General features: G+C 53.1%; 1 protein-coding gene across 1 annotated transcript in view; it reads left to right on the top strand.

Annotated features, from left to right (window-relative positions):
* The window catches only part of LOC144503882 (fibronectin-like), a 153,952-nt gene extending 139,687 nt beyond the window's left edge, over positions 1–14,265 (top strand). Inside the window, exons 39-44 of the mRNA XM_078228909.1 lie at positions 1,543–1,681; positions 6,086–6,250; positions 8,546–8,671; positions 10,664–10,770; positions 11,201–11,323; positions 13,490–14,265. Coding sequence (XP_078085035.1) covers positions 1,543–1,681; positions 6,086–6,250; positions 8,546–8,671; positions 10,664–10,770; positions 11,201–11,323; positions 13,490–13,534 — 705 coding nt within the window. The 3' untranslated portion in view covers positions 13,535–14,265. The remainder of the gene's footprint in view (positions 1–1,542; positions 1,682–6,085; positions 6,251–8,545; positions 8,672–10,663; positions 10,771–11,200; positions 11,324–13,489) is intronic.
* The last annotated feature ends 241 nt before the right edge of the window (positions 14,266–14,506 follow it).

Raw genomic sequence — 14,506 nt, 5'->3', positions numbered from 1 at the left:
AGTTCAGAGCTCCGATTGTTTCGACCGCGCTAAGCCCCGCCCACAGCACGATTCAGACCCACAATTTTGTTTTCAGGCTAGGTGCGTATGGGGGCGCCTGAAAGCAGATTCCCAAGTCGGCTCTGAATTGTGCCCAGATTCAGCACTTAGAATGGAAATGGTAAAATCGGGCCCTAAGAGTGGTGATTGATTCAGCGGTGATGCCCCCCACCCAGACACACCCTGGCTGGCAGAGAGTGGGCATCCAACATGGATACCTGCATCCAATGGATGTGGGTGATGTTCCCTCTTATTGTTGTGGGGGGTAAACCCCGGTTACAATCAGCTTGCGGGGGGGAGGTGTTCTGAAGTTAAGGAGCTACCCAGAAGGAAATGGAAAGCCACCTCAGGTTTCTCTTCTCTCGCGAGCCAGGCCTGAATGTCCATTATTGTTCAACGGGACGATTTTCACTCATCTTTTGGGGATCACGGTTTTTGGCCGCACTCGATTTTACAATGAAAAGCACAATGCTTTGACCTGGTTGTGAATAAATGCCTTGGGCTTGTGAGTGAGCAGCTCCATACGGGCAACTAGTTCAACCCTGACTGTGGCTGAAGGACTCTGAGCTCCCATAGTCGGAGAAGAGTCCCAATAGTGGGAGTGAGTGGAGCATATTGTTCAGTGAATTTGATGGTGGGGTGGCATTGTGAGAAGGTCAGTGGAAAATTGACAATAGTGGGACCATCATAATCCCACTTCCAGGCTATGTCAGTGTCTCTACTGTAAGAGACAAGCCCTATCCAATCTCTCCGGTGGCACAGTGGTTAGCACTACTACCTCACAGTGCCAGGGACCCGGGTTCAATACTGGCCTTGGGTGACTGTCTCCGGAGTTTACACAGTGTCAGAGTGATAAGCAGGGTAAATTAGCAGGGGAGGAGATGGCCTAATGGTATTGTTGCTAGACTATTAATCTGGAAACTCAGTTAATGTGGTGGTGACCTGGGTTCGAACCCGCCAGATGGTGGAATTTGAACTCTATTAAAAATATCTGGAATTAAGAATCTACTGATGACCATGAAACCATTGTCGATTGTGGGAAAAACCCATCCGGTTCACTAATGTCCTTTAGGGAAGGAAATCTGCCGTCCTTACCCGGTCTGGCCTACATGTGACTCCAGAGCCACAGCAATGTGGTTGACTTTCAACTGCCCTCGGGCAACCAGGGATGGGCAATAAATGCTGGCCCAGCCAGCGATGCCCATGTCCCATGAATGAATTTTTTAAAATGTGGGGGTTACGGGCATAGGGCCTGGGTGGGATTGTGGTCGGTGCAGGGGCTTGATGGGCCGAATGGCCTCCTTCTGCACTGGAGGAATTCTGTGATTTATGTAGTCAAACTGGGGCCCCAGGGCCTGACCTTACTACTAGGCCGAGCCCACTGAGCGCTCCCAAAGCAGCCCTCCCTCCTCTTCCCCACCACCCAGGGCGAGGTGCTGTTCTTGAGAATGAAAGGGGAATTAGAGAGAAGGTCCAGTTGATCTTGTCCAATCTTTCTTCCAGCTCCGGGTACCAGGAACCTCCACGTACGCCGTGCTGCCTAACCTGGTGTCGGGGGGTCAGTACAACATCCTTGTCGAGGCGCTGGATGGAAATGGGAAGCAGAAAGTTCTCCAGGACATTATCACTGTTGGGCTTTCCTGTAAGTAGCACCTTTTTAGTTTTGGTTACAACCTATTTTTCCAAGTGTCCATCTCTGACAGGGCTGCGTGCAGGCGGCTCCTCTACAGTTTAGAGACATTCATTAATCCACATCCCTCCACCCCGCCTCAGTCTTTCCTCAAGCCACAGCCAACCCTCTCTACACCGGGGCCGATTCTCTGTCTTCCGCCTCCCCCCCTCGCCCCAGTGCAGAAGGAGGCCATTTGGCCCATCGAGTCTGCACCGACCACAATCCCACCCAGGCCCTACCCCCATAACCCCATGTATTTACCCTGGTTAGTCCTCCTGACACTAAGGGGCAATTCAGCACGGCCAATCCATCTAACATCTTTGGAGTGTGGGAGGAAACCGGAGCACCAGGAGGAAACCCACGCAGACACTGGGAGAATGTGCAGACTCCACACAGATTGTGACCCCAAGCCGGGAATCGAACCCGGGTTCCTGGTGCTGTGAGGCAGCAGTGCTAACCCACTGTGCCACCGTGCCGCCTATCGACTTACCGGGACTGCCTCACCCCTACCATCAAATTGCCGTCACCATCCCTCGCCGCCTTACATTCAGCCCAAGACGGGAATGGCTGCACTTGCTATCCCAGGGATCCTCCGGTACTACCCACTCCATGCCCGCTGGGGCCTTTGAAGGGCACTTTTGCTGGCACCCGCAGCTAGAGGAAAGCAGCTGAGACCCATCCGGTAAGTGCAGCTACCCCCAGGTTACCGGCTTTCGGGGAAGAGAAGGGGCAAGGGGTAACATCCAGGGACCCTGCGATGAGAAAGGAATCTATTGGGTCCATCACCAGAGAGCCTCCGCCTATAATCCACCAGTGTAGGCCCCGCCCCCTACTGGATCCTCTACAACAACAACTGGTAGTCATAGAGATATGCAGCATGGAAACAGGCCTTTCGGCCCAACTCCTCCATGCCGACCAGTTTCCGAAACTGAACAAGCCCCATTTGCCTGCATTTGGGCCCATATCCCTCTAAACCTTTCCCATCCATGTACCTGTCCAAATGTCTTTTAAATGTTGTAATTGTGCCCACCTCCTCTGGCAGCTCGTTCCATATCTACACCATCCTCTGTGTGAAAAAGTTGCCCCTCGAGTCCCTTTCAAATCTTTCCCCTCTCACCTTAAACCTATGCCCTCTAGTTTTGGACTCCCCTACCCTGGGGGAAAAGACCTTTAGATATTCACCTTATCCACGACCCTCATGATTTTATAAACCTCTATAAAATTTGGGACGGCATGGTAGCACACTGGTTAGCACCAGGGACCCGAGTTCGGGTGACTATCTGTGTGGAGTTTGCACGTTCTCCCCGTGTCTGCATCGGTTTCCTCCGGGTGCTCCGGTTTCCTCCCACATTCCAAAGATGTGCGGGTTAGGTGGATTGACTGTGCTAAGTTGCCCCTTAGCGTCAGGGGGACCAGCAGGGTAAAAGTGTGGGGTTACGGGGATTGGGCCTGGGTGGGATTGTGGTCGGTGCAGACTCGATGGGCCAAATGGCCTCCTTATCATAGGGATTCTATGACAAGGTCACCCCTCATCCTCCTATACTCCAGGGGAAAAAAGTCCCAGTGCATTCCAGCCTCCTTATCTTTCAAACCTCCACGTTTCTGGCCCACTTCTCCTGTAGTTAAACACCCCAGAGTTCTCCATGGGAATGCCAACCAACAAACATTTGACCAGGCCACTCAAGGAAGCACGTGGGCCAAGTGTAAAATGGCGGAGAAGTATGGGAAGGGAATTGCAGAGCCTAACATCCCGACGGCCCTCGATGTGGAATAGCTCAAATGAAGGCGGGAGGGGTGGTGACTGAGAAGCCCAAATTGGCAAAATAAGGAGTGTGAGGAGGGTTGTGGAGCAGGAGGAGGTCACAGAGATAGTGTAAAGGTCACGGAGCGATCCAAACTGGAATATCCAGGCCCTAACCCCACCCCCACAATGTTCTGGAAAGTTCCACCCAGTGATTGAGGATTTTAAATACGAGACCCATCGCCAAAGGAAGAGGGAGCTTTTCCACAAATCCCTGGTGGATCTGGAGGTTTGACCTGTGATCTGTGCGGATTGGGCGCCTCACTGCGTAACCGAGTCTCTGGGGTCTATATTTACCCCACACCCCCTGCAGGTGCCGCAGATTTAACGGGGATCCTGACGGCCGGGTCACTCCAGCTCTCCGGCCTAGCACGGGGAAGGGCAGCCAAGTTGTTTGGAACTTTGACAAAGGGTCAACAGGACTCGAAACGTCAGCTCTTTTCTCTCCTTACAGATGCTGCCAGACCCGCTGAGATTTTCCAGCATTTTCTCTTCTGGTGGCAGCCAGGTGGCACTCTGTGTACTCTTGAGAGTTGGGCCACTGGGGGAGGGCAGTCAGGGAGGGGGTAAATGTCCATGTTGTCTCCTTCAGATGAGTTAGTGCAAAGAGGGCAGGCCTGTTAACGCACTGTTCGCCAGCCCCTGTCTCTTGTCCAGTAAAGCCGACGGAAGCACACACTCGGCTCGGAATGCTGGCTGCTTAAAAAAAAAACAAATATTTACCAATATGCGGCCTTGTTTACAAGTGATGCAATCAGCCTTCCATTCTTCTGTCAATACGGATTAGCCCAGGGCTAACAAACCGCACGAGCAGTGTGGAGAGATGGGAGGGCCATCAGGAGCAGACTGCCCCTGTGAAAGGTTACCTGTGCGATTCCGGAGTGCCGGACACGCTGGTATATCGGATGGTCGGTTTAAAAAGCTGCTCCTCCCCTTAGCAACAGAGAATTTCATTAGATATAGGAGCAGAATTAGGCCATTCGGCCCATCAAGTCCGCTCCGCCATTCGATCATGGCCGATATGCTCCTCATCCCCGTTTTCCTGCCTTCTCCCCAGAACCCTTCAACCCTTTCCCAATTAAAAATTAACCGTTTCCTGACAAAGCTCAGTTCATCACAATCCCCCAGCTTCCTGTCAGCCAACATACACCAGCATATCATCTTCACTATGGTGGGCATATAATCCTGCTTTGCCACTCCACTGCAGCGCCGAGGAGATCTGCACCATCAGAAGTGCCGTCCTTTTTTGAGGAGGCTTCAAACTCAAGCCCCCGGCCTACTCTTTCGAGTGGACCTGGAAAGCTTCCAGAGCCACCACGTCAAAGCAGGACAGACCGCAGCCAGCTGACCAATATTTATTAAGTGGCCAGTGGGTAGATGGTGGCACATTGGTAATGCCATTGGCAACCTGGGTTCAAAGCTCACTGCGGCAATCCTGCGGTGGGATTGGAATTCAACACAGAACCACATCTGGAATTGAAAATTATTCACAGTGACTGTGAAACTCTCATTGATTGTTGGAATAAAACCCCAACTGGATCACTCATGTCCTGTAGAGAGGGGAAATCTGCCCTCCTTGCCGGACTGGGCCTACATGCGTCGACATATGGGAATGTTAATGATAGAGTTAAAGACTAAAGAAGGTGCTAATAGCTGGTTTTGACACTACCATTCACTATCTCTCTGTCTTGTGCCCATAACATCATTGCCAATCTTTCTTTAGCTCCCACCTATCTCAGACCTCCTATTCGGGGCGGCAGTGGTTAGCACCGCTGCCTCACAGTGCCAGGGACCCGGGTTCAATTCTGGCCTGGGGTCGCTGTCTGAGTGGAGTTTGCACATTCTCCCTGTGTCTGCATGGGTTTCCTCCAGTTTCCTCCCACAGGTCCAAAGATGAGCGAGTTAGGTGGATTGGCCATGATAAGTTGTCCATTAGCATCAGGGGAATTAGTAGGGCAAATATATGGAGTTAAGGGGATAGGGCCTGGGTGGGATCATTGTTGGTGCAGGCATGATGGGCCGAATGGCCTCTTCTGCACTGTAGGGATTCTATAGGGATTCTGCTCCACCCTCCTCTCCCACTACATAACCCATCACATTTCTACCTCTCTTCATCTCTGAAGAAGTCATATTGGTCTCGAGCCAGGAACTTCTCTCTCCACAGATGCTGCCAGACCTGCTGAGTCTTCCCAGCACTTTCTGTTCTAACTTACACCTGTTCTTTACAGCAGTGCCAAGGGAGATTGTAGATATACCCAAGGGGGCAGACAGGGCTTATCCAAATGACAGTACCCGTAGCAACACAGCACTCCCTCGGTACTGCACCGGGGGCGGGGGCGGGGGCGGGGGCGGGGGCGGGGGCGGGGGCGGGGGCAGTGTCAGCCTGGTTCCAGTGCAGGGGTCCCTGCTTGTGACTTGAACCCACAATCTTCTGATTCAAGAGACAAGAGTCCTTCCAACTGAGCCACAGGGCAGAGGAGGGGGCTTTGGATTTTAAACCCAGAGTTTAACTGAGGACAAAATGTTGGGATCTTTCCCTCGTGCTGAGCCTGTTCTGTGTTTTAACACTGCAGCTCCTGAAACCTCGACCATCATCTCCGATGGGTCCTGTTTCGACACCACCACCAATACCCATTACACCATCGGCCAGGAATGGGAGCGAATGTCGGACAGCGGTTACAAGCTCTGGTGTCGCTGTGTGGGCTACGGAAGTGGGCATTTCAAATGTGAATCCTCAAGTGAGTCATTCGCTTTATCCCAAATCCGTCTCGCCTCATTATCCCAAATCCATCTCTCCTCATTATCCCGATCCCTCTCTTCATTATCCCGATCCCTCTCTTCATTATCCCGATCCCTCTCTTCATTATCCCGATCCCTCTCATTATCCCAAATCCATCTCCTCATTATCCCAAATCCCCTCCTCATTATCCCAAACCCTCCCGTAATAATCCCAAACCGTCCCGCAATTAGCCCAAATCCCCTTCCTCATTCTCCCGCTCCCTCGCCTCGTTCTCCCCGCTCCCCCGCCTCGTTCCCCCGCTCCCCCGCCTCGTTCCCCCGCTCCCCCGCCTCGTTCCCCCGCTCCCCCGCCTCGTTCCCCCGCCTCGTTCCCCCGCCCCCCCCGCCTCGTTCCCCCGCCCCCCCCGCCTCGTTCCCCCGCCTCGTTCCCCCGCCCCCCCGCCTCGTTCCCCCGATCCCCCGCCTCGTTCCCCCGATCCCCCGCCTCGTTCCCCCGATCCCCCGCCTCGTTCCCCCGATCCCCCGCTCCCCCGCCTCGTTCCCCCGATCCCCCGCCTCGATCCCCCGCCTCGTTCCCCCGCTCCCCCGCCTCGTTCCCCCGCTCCCCCGCCTCGTTCCCCCGCTCCCCCGTCTCGTTCCCCCGCTCCCCCGCCTCGTTCCCCCGATCCCCCGCTCCCCCGCCTCGTTCCCCCGCCTCGTTCCCCCGCTCCCCCGCCTCGTTCCCCCGCTCCCCCGCCTCGTTCCCCCGCCCCCCCGCCTCGTTCCCCCGCCCCCCCGCCTCGTTCCCCCGATCCCCCGCCTCGATCCCCCGCCTCGTTCCCCCGCTCCCCCGCCTCGTTCCCCCGATCCCCCGATCCCCCGCCTCGTTCCCCCGCTCCCCCGCCTCGTTGCCCCGCTCCCCCGCCTCGTTGCCCCGCTCCCCCGCCTCGTTCCCCCGCCTCGTTCCCCCGCCTCGTTCCCCCGATCCCCCGCCTCGTTCCCCCGATCCCCCGCCTCGTTCCCCCGATCCCCCGCCCCGATCCCCCGATCCCCCGCCTCGTTCCCCCGCCTCGTTCCCCCGATCCCCCGCCTCGTTCCCCCGATCCCCCGCCTCGTTCCCCCGATCCCCCGCCTCGTTCCCCCGATCCCCCGCCTCGTTCCCCCGATCCCCCGCCTCGTTCCCCCGATCCCCCGCCTCGTTCTCCCGATCCCTCGCCTCGTTCTCCCGATCCCTCGCCTCGTTCTCCCGATCCCTCGCCTCGTTCTCCCGATCCCTCGCCTCACTATCCCAAACTCTCCCCCCCCCCCCCCCAAACATCCTCCAACTATCCCAGATCCCTCTTCACGTTATCCCAATTCCCTTTCTTTCCCCGAATGTTTCTCGCTGTGTTTGAGACATGACTGTGGGTGCACAGTTGGCCTGTCTCCTGCACGCGCACCCCCCTCCCTCGCACGGCCAATCCAAGCTCTCAGATCCTTCCAGCTTTCACATGATTGAAGATGGGGTTAGCACGGTGGCACAGTGGTTAGCACTGCTGCCTCACAGCGCCAGGGAACTGGGTTCAATTCCAGCCTCGGGTCACTGTCTGTATGGCATTTGCACATTCTTTCGATGTCTGCGTGAGTTTCCCTTGGGTGCTCCGGTTTCCTCCCACAGTCCGAAAATGGTTCGGTGCATTTTTGGACTGTGGGAGGAGACTGGAGCACCCATTGGCCATGCTAAATTCTCTGTGTACCCGAGCGTGTGCAGGAGTGTGGCGACTAGGGGATTTTCACAGTAACCTCATTGCAGTGTTAATGTAAGCCTACTTGTGACTCATAAATAAACTTAACGTGACCACAGCGGTCACATGGGGAGCTGTGTTGCCTCTTTCTGCAGCTCAGCCAGACTGGGGAATCGGAACATTGGCCCAAAAGGAACGAGTTTGAAAGGCATTTAGGATGCAGTTGTATAGGGACTGTCCTCCCATGATCCTGGGTGCAGGGGCCTTGACTTACTGTGAGTTTAGTATGTGTGTCAGCAACCCTGCCCAAGGGTTCAGGTGCTTTTCCCGTGAAGAAAATGGGATTTGATTGATGGGAAAATCCCATCCCTTGGAACACTGATCCCGCAGTCGGCTTGTTGTGTGCTTGTCACTAGAATTAATACTCGGGTGAGTTTGACCAAAATCCGTCACAAGGTCAACATAAAAGGTGGGCGTTGTATAAATGCGGGGGGACATAGGGTTGTACTAAAGTGGATGGGTATCTCCGTTTGATTCTATGCTCACAGCACTATCCATATCTATAACTTTCCTCATCCCCTTTGTACCCAGAGTGGTGCCATGACAATGGCGTGAACTACAGAATTGGCGAGAAGTGGGACCGACACAGTGACAACGGCCAGATGCTCAGCTGTACCTGCATCGGCAACGGAAAGGGAGAGTTCAAATGTGAACCGCGTAAGTTCAAAATCCCGACAGCTTGTGTCACCAGCCACCCCCCACCCACCCCCACCACCAGCCCACGAAATGCCCACATCGTTCCGCACACTTTCTCCACTCTCCTCATCCTTTCCGGATACTCAGTTCCTCGGATCAGAGAGGCCCATCCCTGTCCACGTGCCTGCTTCTATCCCTGCCTCAGCTCATCTGAATCCCTCATTCCGCCTTCCTCACCTCCGCGCTCAACCGTTATAAGGCACTGCTCCCCCACTTTCCACCCTCCGTCAACTTGCCATCATTTAAATCGTCACTGCCCGCTTCTTATCTTGGACCAAGTCCCGTTCCCTTATCCCCCCGCTCACTCATGCTCGCTGACTTACACTGGCTTCAGGCCCAGAAATGTGTTGATTATAAAATTATCAATCCTTCCCCCGCTCCCAAGTCTACCTGTGACTTCAGTCTTATTTCTGTAATCTCCTCTGGCCCATAAACCCCGCAGGATACCTGCACTCCTCTAATTCTGTCCTGTTGTAGATTCCCGATGTTAATCGCTCCATCAATGCTGGCCGCACCTTCATCTACGCAGTCTTTAAGCTCTGGAATTCCCTCCCTAAACCTCTCCGACTTTCCTTCCTCCTTTGATCAAGCTTTTGGTCATTGTAACACTACATTCTGCACCCTCTCCTTTCCTTCTCCCCCCTTATGTACTCAGTGAATGGTATGCTCTGACTGTATAGCGCGCAAGAAACAATACTTTTCACCGTATATTAATGCGCGACAATAATAAATCAAATCCAATCATTTGCTGTAATTTCACCCTATGTGGCTGAGTGTCAAACCTTGTTCTCGAATGCGCCAATGAAGTTGTATTAATATAACACAGAATGGCACTGTGGCTAAAACGGCTGCCTCACAGCGCTGGGGACCCAGGTTCAATTCCGGCCTCGGGTCACTGTCTGTGTGGAGTCTGCATGTTCTCCGGGTGCTCTGGTTTCCTCCCACGGTCCAAATGTGTGGGGGTTAGGTTGATTAGCCATGCTAAATTGCCCCTCAGTGTCAGGGGATTAGCAGGGTAAATATGTGGAGTTACGGGGATAGGGCCTGGGTGGGATTGTGGTCGGTGCAGGCTCGATGGGCCGAATGGCCTCCTTCTGCACTGTAGGGGTTCTATGAACATGCGCACACAGGTTCCTTCCCACCTGTCAGCCTCTTCTTCCACAGCTATGTGCACTACCAGGTGTTCCTGGAGAGGGCACATATGGTGCCCTCTGGAACTGAGGCCTTCCATGCCCACTGGGCACCTGCAGGGACTGGCGTGGTGTTCTCAACCCCCCTTAATCACATTTTGTTTTGACGTTTTAAATTTCCTTTGAGATTCCGTTTACTTTGATGCTCTATCCCGTTAAGGAGTTCCATTTCATTATTATCTCTCACACTGCCAATTAGTTAACCAAAGGAGAACAGCGAAGGTTTACCAGGCTGATCCCTGGGATGGCAGGTCTGCCTAATGAGGAGACAGTAAGTCGGTGAGGATTATATTCACTGGAGTTTAGAAGAGTGAGAGGGGATCTCATAGAAACTTATAAAATTCTGACAGCATTAGACAGGCTAGATTCAGAAAGAACGTTTCCAATGGCGGGGGAGTCCAGAACTAGGGGTCACAGTTTGAGGATAACTCTTTTATGACTGAGGTGAGGAGAAATTTCTTCACCCAGAGGGTGGTGAATCTGTGGAATTCACTACCGCAGAAAGTAGTTGAGGCCAAAATGTTGTCTGATTTCAAAAAGACATCAGATGTAACTCTAGGGCTTAAGGGATCAAGGGATATGGAGGGGAAGGAGGGATCAGGATATTGAGTTTGATGATCAAAATGAATAGCAGAGCAGGCTCGAAGGGCCTACAACTGCTTCTAGTTTCTATGAAAGACGCACCCAGGTTGTTCAGAAGCAGGTGAAGTTGTACAGTAGTCGGGCACAGACCATGCTAACATCTAATCTGTTCTATTCGCAGATGAAGACACTTGCTACGATGAAGGCAATGTGTACAACGTGGGTGAACAGTGGCAGAAGGAGTACCTCGGCGCCATCTGCACATGCAATTGCCTAGGAGGACAACAGGTAACAATGATGGGGACTGTATCTTGTTCCGTGTCTGAACCATCTAGATGGAACACAAAGCCAAGCCCTAAGAACCTAGCCACAGAATTAAAATTCACTCAGGCCAAAGCCACCTGGGACTGGGCACAATCTTCGAGAATAGCATCGAGTGGGGATTCACACAGTGCTATCAGAGGAGGGTGAGGCATTGGGAGTTGCATCATATCCATCACCCACAGCCCAGTGGGTAGCATCTTCCCTCTGTGTCAGGGAGAAGTCCCACTCATTGGCCAACTGTCCCCAAACCTCTCTGCGACTTGGTGTTAAATTTTACCTGCTGCTACTCTGGGAAACAGCCAGAGTATTTCACCTTGTTAAAGCTGTTCTGTAAACAGGAGTTGTTGAAAACGACCGGTCGATTTGTGACGTGTGGTTTTTTTTGTGCTCACAGGGATGGCGCTGCAGTAACTGCCACAAGCCTGGGACTGACCCCCTGCTGAACGGAAGTGGCTCTCACTTACCCGATTCCTCCGGTAACAGGCCCCAATACACCATGGTGAAATACGGATCAAAGGTGAGTACAAATCCAGGCAGCACATCTGGGGCAAAACACAAGTGTCTTCTCAATATCAACATGGTGCTGCTATCAAACCGGGCCAGGGAGGGGGAAATAAACACATGTTTATGAAGCCTGGCCTCTCCATGATCGTATGATATCAGTCTCTCCGTGATTCCCAGTCTCAACATGGACGCCCCTTAGCCTGCGATGCCCTTTCAGAGGGCAGTTATCAAGGCATTACTAGCAGTTTAGGAAAACCCACCCCCACCTCCCCCTTGCAGTTGGGGAGCCAGTGAGTCCCACATCCTGTGAACATAGTCTTTTTTTAAAATAAATGTCGCGAGCCCTAGTGGGCCCCCTTTACCCTTTTGACCCATTGACAATAATGCCCAGAGACTGGAAATAATGGCCAGGCTGGGGGGGGGGGGGGGGGGGGAACGGTGGGAGCAGCGGCAAATGGGGGGCAGTAGCGAGGAACATCGATAGGAGCAGGGGATGGGGGACAGGAGTGAGGAGCATGGGGGAGGTGGGGGGGCACGGTAGCAGCGGGGATGTATTGAATGCTGCACAATAGCAAGGTTTCAGTGGGAGCAGGCGGGGGTCACTATCTGAAACACCTTGAAGTTTGACAGGAGGAAAAGCCAATATTCTTCATTACCAAGTAATTACACCTTGGTCAAATTGCAGGGAATCCAGAACTATATCATGCACTGAAAGTTGTCCCCAATACACCAGCTCCAATCCCATTGCCAAATTATTCCCCGCGCTCCAACCTGCTTTCTCTTCAACAAGTGTAACTGGTAACCCCCTCCACCCCCCCCCCCCCCCGAGGGAGAGAGCTGATTGGGTAGAATATTCTCATGTCCAGTTGGAAAGCTGTAGGTTGAAGCCAGGCTGGAGGAGTTGAATAAACAGTCTCGGCTGAAATGGGAGTGCTGCACTGCCGGAGGTGCCAGCTTCCTGACGGGCACGTGGAAAACAGGAGGGGCACCGTCTACCCCCTCGGGTGGTACAAAAAGGGGCCCTTTGCGGCCCAAGCCTTCATCCAAGTCTTTTCTAGAACAAAGAACAATACAGCACAGGAACAGGCCCTTCGGCCCTCCAAGCCCGCGCCGCTCCCCGGTCCAGGAATGAATCCTGAATCCAGGATCCCCGCCCAATTTTCCAGCCTATCTACATACCAATATCCAATCCACCGAGCTGTCCCTCACAGCTACGATGCTTTGTTCATTACAACCTATTAACTCACCCCCACCCCCCCATTCCAGACCATGTGATCTCCAGGGAGAGGCGAAAACCCAGAGTGAAAAACCCCAGGGCCAATATGGGGAAAATAAAATCTGGGAAATTCCTCTCCGACCCCGAGGCGATCGAAACGAGTCCAGGAGATCACAATGGCCCTGATCGGAAAATGCTTCCCAACCCTAGTCATTTCCACTTCCACGAACACCATATGAATTCCCTTCCCCCGAGACAGGTTCCCAACTATCCGCAGTCTCGCTCTGTACTGGCACCAGCAAGATGATCATAGAATGAAGCCTTAAAACGAGAAACAAGGAACAATTAGCCCGCGCCGCCCCCTGGTCCAAACTAGACCACTCTTTTGTATCCCTCCATTCCCACTCCGTTCATATAGCTGTCTAGATAAGCCCTAGGGTGGGCTTTCTCTGACGTCTAGGTGACTATACAATATAGGACTATACAATATAAACTTCATACATGACTATACAATATTGGCCTGTGACTGTACAATAAAATTTAAAGTTTATTTATTAGTGTCACAAGGAGGTTTACATTAACACTGCAATGAAGTCACTGTGAAAATCCCCTAGTGGCCACATTCTGGCGCCTGTTCGGATTCAGAGAGAGAATTTAACACGGCCAATGTACCTAACCAGCGCGCTTTTCGGACTGAGGGGAAACCGGAGCACCCCGACAAAACCCACAGACACGGAGAGAGCTTACAGACCCAAGCCGCGAATCGAACCCAAGTCCCTGGCGCTGTGAGGCAGCAGTACTAACCAGTGTGTCACCTTAGCGTGCCCTATCCTTAACTATCCAATATTGTCTGATGCCCTGGCTGTTCATAGAGGTCACTTTCCCCAGAGTAAACTAGTTCTAAGTGCGATCATTCCCATCTGCAGGCTTCCTATAACTATGTACATTCTCTCCTACATGCAGTACATATCCTGCCCAGTGGAGTGCCTAGCCGCTGGCACTGAGTAATCTACCGGCCGATCCTCACAAGCTGGAACAGGGAAGGCCGACGGCACCGGCAGAGTTGCGGGGCAACGGGATTCGTGGAAACGCTTTGGAAACGCCGAGATCGTTGGCATCTAGCACCCTCTGATTACATGCTTCCAGCTTCGACACCACTCGCACTCTCAGCACGCTCCACCCTCTTCTCCACCCCTCACAGCCCCTCTCACACACTGAGTAACCTCATGACGAAAAACCAAAGACTTTGCCCCATTTCGAAAAAACACAAAACCTCAGTTTGGCTTTGAACCTTGACCCCCCCCCCCTCCTCCCCAGTGGAGTTTAGCCAATTGGAGATACCTCAACCCATCACCAGGAGACCAGGCCCCATCCATCCCCTTGACCTGACCATAGCCTGCACAAGGATGAGTGAATGGCACAGCTACTTAATTCATTAAAAGCCCCTCCTTCTGCGCTACAAATGCTGCAGGAACACCTCCGAGTGTCTACCGATCCTAATGTTGTAATTGTTTATCTGTACCAAGCTGTTATTTATCAAACTCCTTCCCCCTCCTTCCCCAATGCCTTGTTTATTCTATCTTACACCTTTAACATAAATGAGGATTGCCGCCGGCCCTGGCAATATCTTTGTTTGTTGGCATATTTACGCGATCGGTGACTTGTTTATGGATGCCGGTGACCCTTCCTAACCACGGAGGGACATTCCTCGATTGAATAAAACCTGTTGAAACAAAGGTAAAAACCGTGTGGTTTGTGTCGCCGCTCACCTGGTATTCGTACACAGAGAGGACCCCCCCCTCAAACTGAGCTCAGAGATGGACAGGACCGGCCTGCGTTCTGACTCGGCCAAAGGTGTTGCCCGGAAGGGAGCAGGTTCACGGTAACATTCAGAAGGGAATTTGGCAGCACCGAGATAGGTTGATGGCACAAATGCGACACGCTGGTAGAAAATGCCGGAAAATCTCAGCAGGTCCGACA

Source organism: Mustelus asterias, chromosome 14, assembly GCF_964213995.1.
Source record: "Mustelus asterias chromosome 14, sMusAst1.hap1.1, whole genome shotgun sequence".
Lineage (NCBI taxonomy): Eukaryota > Metazoa > Chordata > Chondrichthyes > Carcharhiniformes > Triakidae > Mustelus > Mustelus asterias.
Note: the sequence above shows the minus strand (reverse complement) of the source record. Positions and strands in the feature narration are given on the sequence as shown.